Below are 20,922 nucleotides of genomic sequence, written 5' to 3'. Positions count from 1 at the left end.
AATATAAGGTCAGGCCTCCTTTTTCCACTGCTATTACAGCCTTTCAGGGTAGGCTCTCCACTAAGTTCTGGTAAACTGCTGCTGGAATTAATTTTCATTACTCCTATACTATGGCGAACAGCTGGTGAGTGTTAGTTGGGTGAGTAGATCTATCATACAACCTTCACTCTTGCTCATCCCAAAGCTATTCAGTAGGGTTGAGGTCGGGGCTTTGGATTGGCTAGTTTAGTTCTTCCACCTCCATGTCTTCAAACCACATAACTAGGACCCTTGCTTTGTGAGCAGGTGCATTATCTTGCTGATACAGGAAAGGGCCTATTCCAAACTGTTGGAAGAATTGAATTGTCAAAAATATAAACAGCAGTGTTTAAAAATGCAGACACAGAAACCAATGGGCCAAAAAATATCCCCAGATGGTTGATACAAGACATTCCCATAAGTGTAGTTCACCAGGTCCAGGTTCATTGGATTGCCAGATCATGTACCGTGATTTATCGTTCCACAGGACCATCTTTCACTGATCGGCAATCCAATGACTGGCATTAGCAAGTATAATCAAGGGCTTGTGAGCTGCAGCATGACCATGAAACCCAAGGAAACACCTCTTGGTGAATAGTTCTGTCACTTGCATCCATTACAGAGCTCATGCGGAAGTCGCTTGTGATGGTTGCTAAGACTAACCGACAATTTACTGTTACAACACTTGAGAGTTCGCCGGTCCTGATTTGTCAGTTTCTTGGGCCTACCAGTTCGAGAGAGGGGCTCCATCACACCACTTCACCATAACCTCACTGACAGTAGACTGGACCATGCGCAATGTGACAGAAATCAGACTGAATGACCACACTTGTGGGCTTTGACTATCATCCCACATTCAAATAGACTCAACTCTTTTTGCCCACTCATTCTGATGGCAAAGAATGTCTACACTACTAATGCCCACATGCCTCTGCTTATATAGCATTGCTGATGTCTATCTGCATGATATGGGTGAGGCAACATAGAGCTCTTGGGGGTGTCCAGACATTTTTGGCAACATAGTGTATCATTAGTATGGTTCTTGCTTTTGCTCTTTCACATTTCTTTACTCCACTGTGTATTCGAATATAGTCAATTATTTCTTTAATTCCCTTATTTTATTTATTTTTTTCTGTTATGGCAGGTATTTTGATATCGTACTGTTTTAGTATTTTCTCTAATTCTTCTTTATGTGTTATTCTGCTTATGTTAAAATTTTGATGTTTTGGGTATTATTTCCTTTTGCATCCAGGATTCGTATCCTTTTTCAGTCTGATTTATTTCCAATTTGTCTGTCCAGTGTCTATTTGGGTGAGATTTCAAGTAATAGATGAGTAGTCCTCTGATTTGGATATCAAACATAACAGAGCAAATCTTGTGACTGGAATGCTGCCTGTTGTCCTCAGACTGACCATATATATATTCTATATTTTCTCTGATTGTTGAGTCAGTTATTCTGCTTTGATTTGACTCTCCAAGTAGGATATGCCACATGGAGGTGTGGTTGACATTTAATTAGAAGATACTTTATTTTATGCTTCACTAACCCTTATAGCCTTCACAAACAAACACACACACACACACACACACACACACACAGGTCAAAATTAGTGGGTTTGTACATTGAATGCCCATTTCTTTTTAATATTCTTTTATGAGAAGACATCTTGTAGATTCAGTGCTTTGCTTTGCTCTTAACTATTTACTTGTTGCTAATGGGTGTTATCAAATTTTACTTATTAGGAATGAAAGGTGGGGAAAGCAGATGGGAATGTACATCATTGGGATCAATTTTGTGGAATACATCCCTCAAAGCATAATCACAGTAATGCAGGTATTGCAAAAAGTTGTATCACATTACACATTCACTGTATTGTAATCTCCATTTCTAAGCTTTTTTTTTTTTTTTTTCACTCAGTGGGACATTTTACTATGTTTGCAATATGTTTTGTGCATAGTCTTCCCTGTAAATCTTTGTATAATGTTCAATTACTTTTATGCTTAACTTAGCTTTCTTACTTTTTTCTCTGTTCTCTAATGGCACATACTGATTTACTTGTCTGAAACTTCAGATTTGATTTCTTTTTTTCATGGACCTCTTTCTTTGTCTTGAGTTCACTGGGGAATTTTGATTTTCTATTCTACCATAATCTTAACCATGTGCTTCCCTGACTAATTAATCAGTGTTTCTTTGGATTTTGTCATTCATTCTGTCGAGTTTTGTTGTTTTCAAACTCTTGATTTTTCCCTAATAATATTTTTATGTTTGAGCCTAGTTCACATTAAGTTGCATTTGCTATTTTGAAAATTTCCCTGCATCACTCTCCCTAATATTGTCTCCCGTTCAGAAGTCACCATCCTGTTTTACGTTAAATACTGTAGCTACTCTTTCCTTTCCTTGATGGCTACTGCCTGATAAAATCATCTTATAATTATTATTTAGAAGATTCTCATCTGTTTTAGTTTGTTTTGTTATGGTAAGTGGTGTTACGTCCCTATCATACTTCATTAATTCTTCTACTCATTTTACATCTTTTTTTTTATTGATGTTTCAATAAAACATAAATTCAAGGATCTTGTATAATCAGGTATCATCTGGTTATATAGTACCATCATAATGGTATATAGTTTGAACAATATATAATATGGTTGGTTCCTCTAAATCCACTGCCAACCCAACCCTATTCATATAGTGCTTAAGTGGATAATTACTGACAGGCGACGGTGTGAGTGATGAGGGGGGGGGGGGAGGTTGTTTAGGAGTCTAAAAGGGGAAGATTCTTAGGTTAAGGTTTAGTGGAATAACAACAACACATTGAAAGTATTAAAACACAGGTTTAATGATTCCAGTATTTTGTCTCTGTGACACATACAGAGAGAGCAAGCAAGAAAGAGAGAGAGAGATCATTCCAGATGATTTCTCAGTGACAGAGACAATACTTCAGCTGAGGTACAACATGAGAATTGTAATAATACACACAAACAACATAAATAAGTGGGAGATACTAGACTCTAAATCTAAAGTCCTATAAAGGGCACCCTTTAGATTCTGTTAAGTGGAAAGTAAGAATTACTGTTTCTCAGATCTTAAGAAGTTTCATGAAAAGTTATTAACATTTAGTTGGTGTTTAAATATTCTATTGATTCCAAAAAAATGCCTGCTATGTTTTTATTTGCTTCAGTGAAGCATAATAGTTTTTCCTCCATTCGATTCTGTGCACGTATCCATGCCTTGGACATGTGCACAAAATCACTAGAGCTGACTGACCATAATTGTGACAGCAGATATATTTCTTGTATTCTACAAGATGAATATTTGCAAATCTTCCTGTATGGCCATAACAGGAGAGATTGCAAGAACAAGGAACCTTGTATTCACCTGGAACAGAGAGAGAGAGAGAGCGCTGATCTTAAGGAGAGTAAGGAAAGTGGATAAGTGAAGATAGCTTCAAACAGGGCTTGAAAGCAGTGCATATTTCTTAAAGTTCTAGGAATTTTTTCTGAGGTGTTCTGGATATAGATAATAGTAATAGCATATCTAGGGGTACTAACAGGCCTTTCTAGGGCCTGGTGTTCTTCTCAAGATAATCAAGACAGATTACATTGCAGTGTCTAGAGCAAAACCTCATAAGTCTAAAATACTAAATACACTCAAAGTATATTTCATAGTGTGGAATGCACCAGATTTCTTGGGTTGTAGCAACCAAATTCTCTCTCTGTAACTTTATGTTGGTGGGCCTGTTAGTAGTCCTAGATATCTCTCAGTCAGCAGGTATAAAACTATCAGACTGGAGAAAACCATCTCATCTCATCTTCCTTTTACCCTCTTTTACTTTGCGGTGTTGAGGGTTTATTAATCATTGGACCTCAAACCGTTCACAGAATAAGGTGGTCAGCCCTACTCCCTGGTGTATCCTATGTCCTGTAGTGTTGAGTTCTCAAGGCCGGTTTGCCTGCTTTGCGGAATGAAAAACCTCAGGATAAACTGAGGAAAAAACCCTACTGCCCAAGACCAGCTAACTTGGCTATGGCTGAGGAAGATCCTTCAGCTCCTCATGTCACTGATGGGAATCGAACCTAGGACACTCCTTCCCCAGGCATATGGTTGCGAAGCACACAGCCACTAAGCTAACTGCACAGACTGGAGAAAACTATCTTAAAGTGAATTGTGGGACAGCAGTTGAGATGTGCTGCTCATTCCTCTTAAAAGAAAGGCTGAACCTCTAGTACTAGACACCACTAGGTTGTGGAGATGAGTTTCATCATGTTTAATATCACAACTTTGCTTGTGAAAGCTTAAAGTGGCCAGAAACCATCTGTTGGACTCCAGAGAAAAGATCTCAAGCTTGTTTATTCCTTCTTTTTTTTTTTTTTAAATCTGTTTCCAAAGTTATACCATCCATTATATAACATTTCTTTTTTTTTTGAGGGTTATCTCCAAAATGGTTATTCAGCAGACTGGCTACTAGTTAGTATACTGGACCAAATCTAGTGATAACATTTTAAGACTCTTCTAGGTCAACTAGAGAATAATCTCTTCCTCCAGGCATACCTGTAGTGGTATGCCTCGAGGGAGACTTAATGATGTGAAGTTATTAGTGTAGTGGCCACCATTTGCAGTGGACTTGGGTGAAATTCCCCATGCATATGGCTTATAAAGAATTTGTTACTGTATATTCCATGTTGAAAGTAATTCCTCCCACTTTCAACAACCATGAAAAGTCATGCATATAGCAGTAGTGTATCATCTGTATTGACAGGATATGATGTGGTAAGGCAGCATTATTGAAAATCATTTTAAATATGTATAAAAACACTTACTGTATTCAAAAAAATGGTTATTCTTCATTTTCTGAGATGTAAACTTTTCTATCCCATTGACCAAAGGATTCTGTTTGTCTTAATTCTGTAAGCAAATCATTTTCAGTTGAAATTAAAGTGAGGCCATACAACCTCTTTTGTTTTTGTCACCCTTTTTGTCTTTATGAGCACTGTGTAAATTTTGAAAGGGCAGACATGGTTTATCATCTTTAACAATGTTTAACTTGACCTCATACTCTTGATTTGAGAAAGATGTGTATAAAATATATTCAACACTGTTTCCCACTGTTGAGAAAGATAAAATAAATGTCACTTAGTCAGTCAGTGCACATGCTCCTGTCTCTGTGCTGCTTAGTCTCTGCTTGCCTTCACACGTTGAAAATGCATTCCCATCCCTCATCATAGGCTCCATGTAAGTAACTGTTTCTTTCACTTGGCATATGACTAGTTAATGTATGCATCAACTGTAATGCTCTCTTTTCCTAATTTACAGTCACAATGTGGATGCCTATGATATTTCTAACAGTTTATGACTGTTTATTAAAAATTGACTGTTCAAAACTTATTTCATGAATTTCCTAGATGTGCTGTGTACACCTAGCACATCCTGAATGTATACTTCTTACATAGAAAAATAGATTATATGTGAGAAAACGCAAACCTCCCAAGGACTTTTACGTTCACTTCATAGATATGCATGATCTTAGTTCCAGTCTTAATAATCTTCACTTCCATCTTCAGTTTGCAATAACTACACTAACATTTCTTAACAGAAATCTAAAATTTAACTTCTTCAAGCACCATCATCTCATTTTACTCAGTTACACACTCTTGAAGGTTTTTGTTACAAAGGATTTGACCTTATTTTCACTGTTATAAATGTTGTTAGAGAACTTCTCACGTAGAATTTTCTCATTTTTTGATATTCCTATATAAGTTTCTCTATTCCATTCTATCAAATTCTGCTGCCAACCATTTTGTCCTCTTGATGTCCCTAAGCATTCGGAACTTCTTGAAGTTTTTTTTTTTATTATTGTTTTATTTATTATTTTTTTTCTTTTACTGCTGATGTTCATCAATCTATTGTAGATTTCTTAATAGTAAAATCATCTTTTTTGGAGAGATTTTAATGTTTCACAACTCCAGTTGGCTTTCCTTTTCTGACTACACTTATCCTGCAGATAGAGATACTGAAGCATTTGCTATTACCAATGACCTTACATGGCTTGTTTAAATGCCTACCAAAATACCAAATAATTCTAACTACTTTCAAAATCCTTAGCTCTCTTCTTCACTAGCAATCCTCTCAAAGTATATTGTGGATATTGTTTTGTCTCTCTAGGCATTTCAGACCACAATTTAATGTTGATTTCTTATCCTGCAGATAAGAAATCAACAATAAGAGATACTCACACAACTGCTCTCATCCTTGTATTGGCTGGCATTATAAGAATGCCAAGAGCAATAATATTTGTGATTAATATGAATCATTTCCTTAGTTGAATCAATTTCAATTCCTTTCAGTTCTCTAATCCAAATATTTGCACAAAAGGTATCATGAATAATTCTTAGGTAATGATTTAACCCTTCAGTCGTGTCCAACTCTTGGTGACTTTGTAGGCAAGTGTTTCTTGCCCCAAAGTGTTCTGGTGATATTCTTTTTACAGGGTAGTTTACCATTGCTTTTCCCCCAACCCTCATTATTTTTATCTGGGCTTGGAACCAGCATATAGCTGACAAATCAGGCACATGACTGGGTCATAAGTATTTTTGGCTGTAAATAATCTGTGTTTTCACAGGGCTGGTTTGCCTATTCTGAGGGATGAAAAACTTGAGTTTCTGTGTGAAAAACCCTCTACTTCTGTATGAGACTGACTAACTCACCTTTAGTCAAAAGAGACCAGATAAAGGTTCCTCACATCACGGATGGGAATTGAACCCAGGTCTTTCCAACCAGAGGGCTTCGTCTATACCAACTGAGCCATGGAGGCTCTAATTCTTATGTACAGAAACATTATTTCCATTCCACTTTAAATACTCATCCCTTATCTAAGTCTGGGTATATCACAATTGGTTTTCATTGAAATTTCCATCTTCTTTTTCTGTTTATTCTAAAGTCTAAATTAGCTGCAAGCAGATTATCAAAAATCGAGAAATTGCCTTGAAAGAGATAATAACAGGAAACTTGCATTATTACATTTTAGTAGTCTGTTTTTAGTCCATTGGCAAAGCTAAACATCATGTACAAATAATCAAGAAACGAAAAACATCATATCTTGGCCACATCATGAGAAACAGCAAATACCAACTTCTACAAACTATTTTGGTAGGAAGAATTGATGGCAAAGGAACTAGAGGAAGAAAAAGAATATCATGGTTTGACAACATCAAGACGTGGACAGGAAAGAGCAGTGCACAACTGCTCAGATTAGCACAAGAGCGCAGTTTGTTTGCCAAGATGGTCACTGACCTTCGATAGAAGATAGCACAATAAGAAGAAGTAGTCTATTTTTGGTCTCTTTTCAATGCTGTCTATTGGCCATAGCTTTTCTAAATCTTCTTTGCACTCTATTGTGCTGAGGTGATTCTACTTTGTACCCATGGAAAAAGCTTATTTCTTGGCTCCTTAATTTTTCTCAAATTCTTGCATGCATGATCCTGGTAAATGCGCTCCCCTTGATTTTTCACAGGAGGAAATCAGAAGAATCTTGTCCAAACTAGATACCAAAAAAAAGTCTCCTGTTGTTATCTGGTTGTGCTGAAAGTTTGTATTGCAAAATTAACTCCTGTTCTGCAATGATTCAACTAAGGAAATGATTCATATTAATCACAAATATTTCACCTTTTTATTCTCTCTCTCTTTTTCTGCTGGTATTTATCAGCTGCCCTGGAAATTAACCTATATTCCACCCATTCCTAAGAAGGGCTGCAACTAATAAACAGTTGTTAGTATTGATTCTTCCACTGCCAATCAACAGGAGATCTTTTTGGTTCTGTCACCCTCCATTTGGTGAGAGTGACCAAGAAGTGATGTGATCACTTGGGTGGTGGTCAGCCATATGAAGAGTAAGATTTATGTGGAACTATAAAGCTGGTGATTATGACAAAGTTAGCAATGCTGCTTGGTCCTTACTTAGGAACTATCTGTTAGAGGCAATGACTGAATGTATTTCAAAGGTCAGAATATTAAATAAGATAAGAGTAAAATGGATGACGGAAGAGGTGAAGCATGCAGTCTGGCAGCAAAGATGAGTGGAGATAAGTAGTTACATGGGTAGTATAAAGAGTAAGCAAGAAAAGTGACTTGCTTGGCAAGGTAGCAAAAGTCCAGTTTGAGCAGCATTTAGCAAATGAGACTGAAAGGAATCCTTGGGAGTTTTTTAATATGTGGCCAGTAAAAGGAAAATTGATTATGGGAGGATAATGCTGGTCACTCACTGATAATGAGAGAATGATAAATACTGAGGAGGATATAATAGAAGTGTTAAATGAGCAGCTCATTAAAGTATTTCATCCTTGTGAATGTAATAGAATGCAGAACTTTACAGTAGTGGGAAAGAGGATAATCACAGATGGTGAGTAAACAGGAGTTATGAGGAGTTGACTAAACTTGATGTCAATAATGCCACGGAACTTGAGGGAATGTTTCAGAGAGTCAGCAACAGCTTTAACTCATCTCTTTTAACATGTCTTAGATTGTTCCAAGTTCCAAAGTAGTGGAAAGAGGGCAAAATTGTTTTGCTTTATAAAAGGAGTGATAAGACTAAGGTTTTGAATTGTAGGCTGATCTACTTGGCTGGAATTATGGTCAAGTGTTATGGAAGCTAGTGAGGACCTGGATTCAGAACTGGATTGCTAGCAGTATCAGAATTCTCTTTGATGGACAACATGAATTTTCTAAAGGAGGATCGTGTTTTAACAATCTGCTTATTATAACAAGGTGACGAATATACACTGGACAAGGGGAATGCATATACTATAGTATATTTAGATTTTGCAAAGACTTTAATTGATTGTCACATGACAAGCTAGTAATTAAATTGGAATATCACTCCTCTCACCCATACTAATCTACCATCAACCTCAACTAGTATGGTGGGGGGAGTGATATCTCAGAAGAGGAAAGTTACTAGTGGTGTGCCCCAATGGCCTGTTTTGGGACCATTGTTGTTTAATTTTTATGTAAATGACATTGGAAGGAACTTAAATAGCGATATACAGTTGTTTGCAGATGATGATGCAAAGTTGGGGAGAGTAAGAAGTAGATCTAATATAGCATTATAAGAGGACTTGAATAGATTCTGAGTGGGTAAGTGTGTGGGGATATCGTTTTAATGCAGCAAAGTGTTGAGGTTTTAAAATTTGGGAAGCAAAGATGGAATACAGTGTATAGGATTGGTGAGGGATATCTTAGAGGAGGTGGAGGAGATGAAGGCTCTGGGGTGATGGTGGATAGGTTCTTGATATTTTGGGGACATTTTGCTAAAATTGTGAGGACAACACAGCAGATTATGACAATAATGTGGAGAACATTGACATGTAGAAGTAAGAATGTTATAATTCCATTGTAATTCCAAGGCTTTGATCAGACCACATTTGAATTACTGTGCTCAGATTTGGTCATCTGTTTTCAAAGGGATGATGAGTTGTTGGAGAAGGTTCATAGATGATTGACTAAGTCAGTTTCTGGTCTCTGGAATGTGGAGTATGAGGACAGATTGAGAGAATGCAAATTGCAGAACCTAGTGGATAGAAGGAGGAGGGGAGAGATCATGATTGAGACATATAAGTTGGTAAGAGGTAATTACCAGATTTAATGTGGATGAGAGTTTCGTAGAATGTCTGGAGACAGGGGAAACAAGAGACCATCTACTTCAAGTACGGATATGTATTTCTGATTGCATTCGTTTTGAGTGTTTTCTGATATCATGCTGCCACTGCTTGTATAAGGAAGGTTTGAGCAGGGATGGGAGGGGGAGATTTTATGCATGGCAAGTGATGAGTGGTAGGGAGTAGAGGAAGGCTGTCTCAACCCCCCCCCCCCCCCCACCTTTATTGTACTGTAAATGACTGCCCAAGGTGCCAATTTCATGGTAACCTCCAAGACATCCACGAGGTGATGGATGAGGTCTTGGATTGACTTTCTGGACTTGACATTGACCTATAGCTGCATTGTATTCTTTTTGCTATAAGAATAAATAAATAAATAAAACATAAATATATTAGTAACAACAATAAAATTGTTAATGAGGCTTTTCTTATTTCTCGTGTTTTCTCTCCATGTGAATTTGTGCACATCTTTATAACTACTGTCCAACCACAGATGCGAGATCCCCCTTGACACTGCTGTGCATGGCAGAAGAAGGCAGATCCATTTCTATAATAGGGTAATCAATGATGAGTGTTTATTATTATATGTCAGAAAATTAGCTTTTCTTTTACGAAAATTCTAGTTTTTAAAGTGGTAACTATTTTGCTTGTACAGCAATTGGAAATTTTTACGTATAAAGTATGTGATTTCTCATGTTGGTGACGAATTTACACATTGCTTTATTCCTTTCTCCCCTTCAACATGAATTGACTCTTCTTGGCACCTTTCCAGCCATGGTTTTCGCATGTGTGTTTGGACAGTAGGCATAATTATTAGAAATTAAACAATAGAAACTTACATTAAATAAAGTTACATTTTAATTGTAAAATTTTTGTTTAAAATTTTTTACTTATATCAGCACTGTCATGAGTACAACTAAAAAATGTAACAGCATATACAGTTAACAGAGCAATTCTGTGAAGCACCATAACAGCTTTAGCAAGATTACAACAGTCAAAAAAAAAAAAAAAAAAAACCTTACAAAAAATTAGCAACTTGGGAAAAAAAAGTGTCATATTTCCCATAACTGAGATTAATGGATGCCATCACAGCTAAGTTTAGGAAATGTAATAGCATTTCACAAGTTCCTTATAAAGACGTAAGGAATCTACTGTTATGCACGATATTTTTATTATTCCACCGGACTCTGTGCTTAGTAGAGATGGCAGGTTCAGCAAGGCCAGATAGTTTGGGTTCATGATACTTGATTTAAGATATTTATTCTTTATGATGGACAGCCAAGCAGATTATCCTCCACATGAGTAAGGGATCTGGTGGATGCTTGGAAAATAATCGTCTTGTAGTGAAAAAAAGAGTTTCTGGCAGGAAGAAGTACAACATAAAGTTTGGGAGTCTTTAAGAACTCTTGCAATGTATTCAGGTATTCCTTTAACATAGGAAAGTGGAATATAAGTAATTTCTTCTTTGGCAGAAGAGGCAGGAATCCTATAGCTGTTGAAGTTTTGTTAATAAGCTTCACTGAAACCATTTATCAAGAGGATTGATTTGATGTTAATAAGTAGAACAAGGCATTGGCCTGATGTATTAGTCTTTTTAGTCACCATTTTTTTTTACTATGGTGATGGTGCAGCTTGGCATGGATGTAATTGCCTGTGTTAATTTTCTTCCAAAACAATGAGAAGTGAAAACTGTCATCCAGCAGATAAAAAAAAAATAAAAAACCTAATTGGTTGGTTCCTTTTGTTTTTTTTTAAAGTGAATTGTATTTTGTGATGAACTGCATTTGTTTTGGATATGAAATTTTCTAGATCAAAAGAACAACTCCAAGTTGCAAGGGTTTCTTTGACATACCTTGTACTACCAAATCAAAGGCTGGGAGAAATATCATTGAGGAGATGCTGAAGTGCCAAAGAGGATTACCCCATTGCTGTACCTTATTTGTTGGTGGAATTTATTTTGAATGGTAAAATATCCAGGTTGAATAACAAATCAAAAATGTAACAATATCAGAAGGAAAATCTTCTTGAGTAATTCAATGGTATCTCATAAAGGAATATTGGTGAAGAGTTACATTGTATCTAAGCTAATCATAATATCAGAAGGGCACAAATTTTGTTTTTAATGTTCAGTCTGTTCTTAATATGAGAGGAAGATTTCTGTGAAATCCTTCTGACAAATACTTGGATAGTTATAAGTAGTACAACCAATACACTCAGTAAGAGGCTTAAAGGAATACCAGGTTTTGGGATCTTGGGAGACGTGCATGAAACGTTGTGGATTTTTTTTTTTTTACCCCTTTAAATCATCACCCCAGTCAAAGACTATTAAAGACATTCATCTCCTTTATGGAAGATGGTACTTATTCAATCTACTAATCTTTCCTAAGGATTTTCATTAAGAATTAATCATTTGTTACCCTTGCTGAAGCTATTGTGATGCTTTTCAAAATCTTTCTGGTGTGTGTGTGTGTGTGTGTGTGTGTGTGTGTGCGTGCGTGCGTGCGTGCGTGTGTATTCCTGAGCTTATGTATATATATATATATATATATTTTTTTTTTTTTTTATTATTTTTATTTTTATTTTTTAAACTGAAGATACTTTTGATACTTAGGACATGCTGTCTGGTCCAGGATGTTTTAGTATCTTAATTATTCAGGATTTTTCTGATCTTTCTAGCAAAAGATGAGGAAACATGGAATGGCTGCTGTGGTATATTGGGAGATAATTTTCCTTGATTGTCTGTACAAGACTTGAAAGCATTCTCTTTGGATGATATTACTATAGTGCTTGGATGTGAGAGAGAGATCGAAGTTGTGCTGGATAGTCTTACTAAGAAATCAGAAGACTCACTGTCATTTAAGTAGAGGCAAGAAGTTGCATTTTTCCCTTTGACAGTCTGAACTGGATTTGTTGATGTTTTTTGTAGTTGCTGTCTGTACTGTGTGGTTAGGGCTACAGCTTCACACTTGGGGGGGGGGGGAGAACACTCTCATTTCAACAAGGATTATTTTAGTTCTTCAATCAGAACAGTGTTTAGGTTAAGAGATTTAAAAATGAACCAGACTATAGGAAAATAGCACAGAAATCATCCCACTTGATCCTGTTGAAGTGCCCCAGGAAATGAGACTGAGGTTAGCTTGGTGAAGTGGAATATATACACAGGAAATACAGATATAGTTATCACCTGACATGTATGCTGTATTTGGAGGAAAAGCTGGTTAATTAAAGGTCCAGAATATTGGGAAAATGAGGATTATTTTGTCTTTTGGTGTAGAGGAGACAATTGGTATTTGACTTGACTAACAGCAGATACTTTACTTCAGCATCTCTTTTTGTCTAGCCTGTGAGGTTAGGCAAGAAAGGCCAATTTGAATTATGAACATGAAATCTCCAATGAGAGGATAACACTGCATAATTTGATTAGGAAAATCCCTCTTCAGAAATAATCAATCAGAGATCAGAACAGTTGGAATTAAGACTAGTTAAGGTAGCAAATGAAAGTAATAAAGTGTGGCAAAGCAATTCATAAAGTGGGGACTAATACGGAATATCTGATCTGAAATATATAGCTACTAGTTTTAAAAAAAGAATAATGAAACCCTAAAATGTTAAGTTGTAAGACAATATGCATTACAGTACATTATTCTTTGTCTCTAGAGCCTCCCAAACTGAAATTATAGGAATCTAGGAAAAAAAAAAAGTCTAAGATAATCTTCAGATTTAATATTTTAAAAAATACATTAAAAAAAAAAACTCCTTTCAGGAAGAAAAAAAAAATTTTTTTTTTTTGTCCAGTATTCTACCTTCTGATCTTTCAGGTGGTCTTTTTCAAAAGACAGAATTATCTGAAGTACTGACTGAAATTGTGAAAATGGATCCTTCATTTGACAAAGGAACATTTCTTAAGGATTGTGAATTTGAAATAATACCAAACATTTTGGAGGTGAGAAAAAAATACATAATTTTGTCTTGTATAAATCAGTATCTAAGTATAATTTTTTACTTATTACTATTTCACTACTCAGTTATATTCTTCATTATAAATATCTGTACTTTAATTCGAGAGGGATTATTTACTATTTGAATCAGTGGCATGCATATGCATACATTGCACATAAACTTCAAATTATTTTTCCCAATGCTCATAATTGACAAAAAAAAAAAAAGAAGTTAGACTAGAAACTGTAACATTGATTTAAAATGCCACTGCTATCCAGTCCATCACAATTCTTACTCATTTGGTTAGTTACCATTTATGAAATATTTAGAATAATCTCAGATAGGAAAGGTAATTAAACCTTTAGTGGTGTGCATTTTTTTCATCATCATCATCATATGATAATGACAGTTTCCCTACAAATTAGTATTTGGAGGGAAACTTATTGGTAGAACTCCAAGACAGTCAGATCTTACATTTTGGTGTTGTACTTTTATCAATCCACATAAATCTTTGTCTTCTTCTGGGTCTTTTTCCTGCCATCCTTGGAATCAAACACCTGTTTTCTTAATTTTTCTCTCCTATTCTATATAAGCAACTGTTCAGAAGTATTTCCCTACTAAGAATTCCTGACTGGTAATTAGTTTACGGAATTAACAACGCATATAAAGTATATTAATTAAAGGTAACTTTAATGAATAACTTCTATATTTCGGCAACGTCACATTGCCATCTTCAGGAACATAAAGATATGGTATGTGCACGCAGGCACTAACACAAAGCAAATGAGGAAGAAAGCAAGAAACTAATATTGTTCCTAAAGTCCTAATGGTGCCCTCTTGCGGGCTAATTTGGTAGTCTTGGCAGTTGGGCTGAAGTTCTCATAATGTAAGTCTCCCAAATTTGGGGTAGTTTCATGCACCCAAATTTGGGAGACTTACATTATGAGAACTTCAGCCCAACTGCCAAGACTACCAAATTAGCCCGCAAGAGGGCACCATTAGGACTTTAGGAACAATATTAGTTTCTTGCTTTCTTCCTCATTTGCTTTGTGTTAGTGCCTGCGTGCACATACCATATCTTTATGTTCCTGAAGATGGCAATGTGACGTTGTCGAAATATAGAAGTTATTCATTAAAGTTACCTTTAATTAATATACTTTATATGCATTGTTAATTCCGTAAACTAATTACCAGTTATGTCTGACCAACGTATAAGCCTTGCTTCTAGAATTAAGAATTCCTGGTAAGATTTATTCAAGTATACTTGAGAAATGGCTAAGAAAATTCTGGAAGGGAACCTTGGTGAAGAAAACTGGATTCAGGTTATCAGGATCAGATTTTCACTTTAAGATAAATTGTTGAGAAATCTGGAAAAGGCATATAGCAAGATGCCAAGAGAATGCTCTTCAAAATACTACAGTCATATGGTATAAGTGGGACATTATATTGAGCAATACATAATCTCTATTTAAGCTGTAAATCAGGCATTTAGAATTGAAGGAGGTACAGGATTGATGTTAAATCAGGTGAGCGACAAGGGCGCACACCTGATTTAACATTATCTATATAGATAATGTGTGACATTGGTTGCACGTTATCTATATAGATCACATTATGAAAAAAAGTGTTATTAAATCTAATATCCAAGTTGGTGATGTTAATCTTAGCTCTTTACTTTATGCTGATGTTATACTTTTGAAAAAATCTAGCACAAGTCTGCAAGAATGACTATTGTAATAAATTTGGGATGAAAATCAGTAATAAAAAGACTAGGACAATAAAAATAGGCATTGAAAATGTCAACTGAATGAGAACCTATAGAACAAGTAAAACATATCAGCTATTTAGCACAATTTTTAGTGAAGATGGTAAATTAAATATGAAAATGGACAACAGAACTAGTAAAGCTCTTTTGGTAGGAAGTCAATTGAATAAATTTATGTTGGAAAAGAAAGAAATTAGTCAAAACACTGAATTAGCAGTATATAAGACAATGTTCAAACCAATTTTAGCTTGTGGATCTGATAGCTGGATTAGAAATAAAACACTTGATCAAAGACTGGAGACCTCTAATATGAGAGTTCTGAGAAAGATTAGTGCAGTGAAAAGACGGCATCAATAGTAGTAGTATCACATCAAAAATGAAGATATTAGGAAAGAACTTGCCATTGGTAGCATTCAGGAATGTGTTAGTGGAGCTAATCTCAGGTGGTATGGTCACTTAAACAGAATTGGAGAGGAAAGATTAGCAAAACAAGTGTTTTTTGCCAGGTTGGCAGGAAAAAGACCAATATGTAGGTTGATTGATACAGTAAAATGGGCCTTAAAAGACAGAAATATGAGATCTGATAATGTTGGAGTCTTGATAACTAACAGATTAATTTGGAGGAAAATTTGATCAGAAGTTTAGTAATGGTGTAGCTTTTTCATGTAGTACTAAATATCCTGTACAGCTCTTGAGGGTACATATCAGAAATTTGATTGATGGTGATGATATTTTAAGGAACTTGACATTGTTTATGTTCAGGAATGCATAAGGAGAGTTGTTGTCAGTGGCATCTTCACTTAAAAGAGAATGGGAAGGAAAAGTTAGCACTGGAATTTTTTGATGTCAGGATGGCAGGAAAATTGCCAAAAATTTATCTGGATTGATGCAGAAATGCCCTACAAGACTAAATATAAGATTTCACAAATGTTGGACTCCTGAAAGATAGCAAATAAACTGATTTAAAAGGAAATTGTCAATAAGAAGTTTGTAATGTAAATTATTTATGTATTACTATTATATACTGTACACCCCTTGAGGGTACATATGAAAAATTGTTGATCATGATGAATTTCAAATACTCTTCCTCAGCCACATTTATCAAGTTTATTTGGAAATATATGAACAAAGGTACCAGTCAAATAGAATTTAGATTACAAATTGAGGAACAAACAGTGGATGAAATTGGAAATTATCTAGCAGTCGGATATATTAGTAACACCGAGTCTCTCTCTTTGACGAATTATTGATTTCCTAATACGTAATCCGCATCCTATTGTAGTTCATTGATCATGCATTTGGGACGAAGTGAGGAAAGCTTTATTTATTTTTTTTAATTACTTTAACTTTTTCAACATTTGCAGCTTCTGTAAATTGATTATAACCTCTGCTTGATACAAATATCATTAAGTGGATTGACAGTTAATTTATTTGTTATTTCGATAAATTCCTATTATTTATTGACTCAGGTTTTGGGAGTACCATAAAACTATTATATCAATATTAAGGATTTTCTGGTATCTCCATATAGTCCCTACTTATCAGGAATAGATGAAAATAGCAAGGTTTTTTCACCTTTTCTTTTTCTGCTTGCTAGGCTAAAATTAGCATTTACCAATTAAAATTAGTAAAATTACAGAAATAAAATAAATTTCTGCTATTTGATGCATTTCTCTGCTCATTTATTAGTGCTTCACTTTCAACATTATTTTCTAGTCTCATAGTATTTTCTCACCTAAGTTATCAAATTCTGTACTAAATATTGTGTTATCTTTATCTTCAACAATACCTAAGGTATGTCTGGATATTTTTTGAAGGCTTGAATTTATTGAATTAGCAAATACATTATTAATCTTTAGATAACAGCTCGAACTACAGGGGAATTTCCATTACCAGAAAAGGTTTGCTGTTTTCACTTGATTTCATAATTATATTTTTGTTGAACTTTTGCCACCTTGGTGCTCTTTGGGATTGGGCATGCATTCACTCAACACTCTTTGAGTAGGGGAGCAGATGTAATAGTTACTGCCAATCATTTCTTTGAAACTATTTTTCATATAAAAAGTGTTGTTACATTTTTAAATCAGATCAACTATTTCTCTCTTTAATTTTTCAGATAAATTATCTATTAACTATACTTTTGCATAATTGATCCTACAACCTTTTGTATGTGAATTAGTATAAAAATAGAAATTCCTTCTTTTTTGCCCTTATCTTAACATTTCTCAACCATCAGTGAGTGTATGTCACTGCTGGCTGAGATGTGATTGCTCCCTGAGAACTGTAGACTATAACATGTAGTTTATTGCATGACCCAGATACCATTTATGAGCAATATCTCAAAAAAGATCAGGGGACAATAATGTAAATTTTTACGTTAAGGATATTTATCTTTGCGCTTTATTAGTTCATTAGAAAAGTTTTCTTTTCTTCTTCAATCTTTTGGTTCTGTCCACTGCTGGACAAAGGTCCCCCCATGGTTTTCCTGGCCATTCTGTTTTCTGCCTCTCCCATCAATCTAACTCCTGCAACTTGTTCTAATTCATTCCTCCATCTTCTTCTCGGTCTTCCTCTTCTTCTTGCTCTATCATCTTCACTCTGTTGTTTTTCTAGTCCATCTTCCATCATTGCATCTGGCAATATGGCCAGCCCATCTCCACTTAGCCTGTTTAATGTATTTTACGATATCTGTGACATCTTTTTGAGATCTTATCCAGATATGTCTTCCTATCTCTTAATGCTATTTTTAGCATACTTCTTTCCATTTGATGTTGTGTTGTTTTCAGCTTTTTGTTTAGGGCTTCTATTAAATTTCATGTTTCTCCTCCATATGTTAGAACAGGAAGTATGCATTGGTTGAAAACTTTTCTTTTTAGACTCATAGGGATGTCACTTATGAATATGTCTCTCATTTTCCCATAAGCCATCCATCCAAAGTGAATTCTTCGTTCAATCTCTTTTCTTTGGCAGTCCTCAAACGATATCAGCTGGCCCAAATATACATATGAGGTAACTTGTTCTATTTCATGGTTTTCAACTTTGACAGTTCTTTGGTTTATGTATTTATTCATCTGATTATGTTAAGGGGATAATAATTTTAAAGCCAGTATGAAACTCGGAAATTGAAATCTATCAATTTAAGAGTTTCATGCCGAAGAACTATCAGCGAGTCCAAGCGTAAGTCATCACCTGGGTAGTACAACACTAGGGCAACTCGTAGCAAAGGTGGAGCACACTCCGTCACTATCCTTAATATTTTCTCATAATGTAAAATGCAGCTCCTAGGAGATGTATTACTGTTTTACATTATGAGGAGAGGTCACTACCCAGACCGGTTTCGACCTTTATTGAGGTCTCATCAGTGAGTAGGTAGGCCTGGAACACCAAGGTTTAAGTGAAGGTTTGACACGAGTTGCTATAGTGTTGTACTACTACCCAAGTGATGACTTACACTTGGACTCGCCGATAGTTCTTCGGCATGAAACTCTTAGATTTCGATCTCCGAGTTTCGTATCCGGCTTTAAAATAATGAGGGACTTATTATCCCCTTAACTTAATTTATGTCGCCAGAAAAATAGTCTCTTGGCTCTTTATCGTAGTAATAATAATATATGGGTACACTGGTAAGTTCGTATGTAAACTATGTAAGTTCGGTTCACTTAAACCTTGGTATTCCAGGTCTACCTACTCACTGATGAAACCTCAATAAAGGTCAAAACTGGTCTGGGTAGTGACCTCTCCTCATAATGTAAAACAGTAATACATCTCCTAGGAGCTGCATTTTACATTATGAGAAAATATTAAGGATAGTGATGGATCTTGCTCCACCTTTGCTACGAGTTGCCCTAGTGTTGCACTACCCAGATGTTGACTTACGCTTAGACTCGCCAATAGTTCTTCGGCATGAAACTCTTAGATTTCGATCTCCGAGTTTCGTATCCAGCTTTAAAATAATGAGGGATTTATTATCCCCTTAACTTAATTTATGCCACCAGAAAAATAGCCTCTTGGCTCTTTATCGTATTTATTCATCATTATTTTTGTTTTTTCTCTATTTATTTTTAATTCAATTACTCTGGAGGCTTCATTTAGCTGATTTAGCCTTTCTTCTAGATCTTCAAGATTATCTGCTGTTAGGACATCATCATCTGCAAATTTCGGATGATGCAGCCTTTCTCCATTTATGTTTATTCCTTTTGTTTCCCAATCAAGGTTTTTAAAGACTTCCTCTAGTGCAGCTGTAAATAATTTGGGAGATATGATATCGTCTTGCCAGTTGCCTTTTTGTATTGGAAACTTTCACTGTTTTTATATAATTTTTACAGAAGTTGCATTATTGTAAATATGTTTTAGTGTTTCAATATATGGCTTGTCAGGTCCCCGAGTTTCAAGAACTTTTAGTATTGCAGATGTTTTAACTGAATCAAATGCTTTTTCGTAATCTATCATCCCTCTAATATCCATGAAAGGGTTAATTATGGTGGAGATAATGTGATTTGGGAAGGCATCTCACTGTTTGGACACGCTGATCTGTATATGCTTCCTAGCAGAACTATAAGTGCTGCAACTTGTATAGATAGGAGGTCCAGGACCTCCTGTGTTCATCCATATGTGGGTTCCGAAGGGAGACATTTATCCTAAAAGACAATAATGCTCATCCTCATCATGCAAATCTTGTGAACCAGTATCTTCAGGAAAAGGCTATTGTATATATGGAATGGCCATTCAGGTCTCCTGACCTTAACCCTGTTGTCTAATGCATCCAGGTAGATGCATTAAGTGAGTTTTGCACAAGCATTGGTTCTTATAACAAACTGAGCTCCTGGACATTATTATAATTGGTGTGAAACATTGTTGTGAGCACTGTATTGCTGTGAGGAATGACCACATTCCTTATCGAGGCACTTTTACAATCTCATTTTGAACTCTCTTGTTTTTGACCATTATCTTCATGTGCCCATTTTTTTACTGAATTAAACTATTTATTTGCAATTTTTGTTGGTGTTTCTTTCACATTTCATATCCTACTGCTTTTCATTGAATTGCATAAAAACTCATCACTGTGTGTGAGCTTTTGTGATTTTTCTCTTTGTTCCTTAATTTATGGAAATCAGTGTACTTAATAAACAGAACTGTTAGGAATTACTTTTGGCCTAAAAAATTACTGGAGACGGAGGATGCTGTGAATCAACTAAGTTTGGGAACCTCTGCATTAATGTATCATTCACATGTTGTAAAAAGGTATGACATAGAGGCCTCCTTCAAGTTATACCAAAAGTTAGCTACTTTTATCCACTCACCAAAAATGGTCTTCATCATCTTGACCATCCTGGAGTCTACAGTATTCCTTGCTCTTCCAAACTTTCATATTTTGAACAAATAGCAAGACCAACTAATATCCATCTGGAGGAACACAAACTACATTCATCACTTGTACTACGGCAGTTCTCGAGTAGCTGACCATGCCATGGATATGAATCACCAGATTTAATTGGAGAGGACCTCCTTTTTACACAGGAGCAGATATAAATTGGAGAGACTATTTTTTC

General features: G+C 35.5%; 1 protein-coding gene across 1 annotated transcript in view; it reads left to right on the top strand.

The window, feature by feature from the left end:
* LOC150100633 (mitochondrial import inner membrane translocase subunit TIM44) overlaps positions 1–20,922 on the top strand; it is a 209,221-nt gene that overhangs the window by 118,954 nt on the left and 69,345 nt on the right. The window contains exon 10 of the mRNA XM_090401400.1: positions 13,488–13,612. Within this exon, the coding sequence (XP_090257526.1) occupies positions 13,488–13,612 (125 nt within the window). The remainder of the gene's footprint in view (positions 1–13,487; positions 13,613–20,922) is intronic.

The sequence above is a fragment of the Typopeltis vanoorti genome, chromosome 12, assembly GCF_054136105.1.
Source record: "Typopeltis vanoorti isolate ZY-2024b chromosome 12, IOZ_Tvanoo_1.0, whole genome shotgun sequence".
In the NCBI taxonomy this organism is placed as follows: Eukaryota; Metazoa; Arthropoda; class Arachnida; order Uropygi; family Thelyphonidae; genus Typopeltis; species Typopeltis vanoorti.
This window is presented reverse-complemented; position numbering and strand designations above follow the sequence as displayed.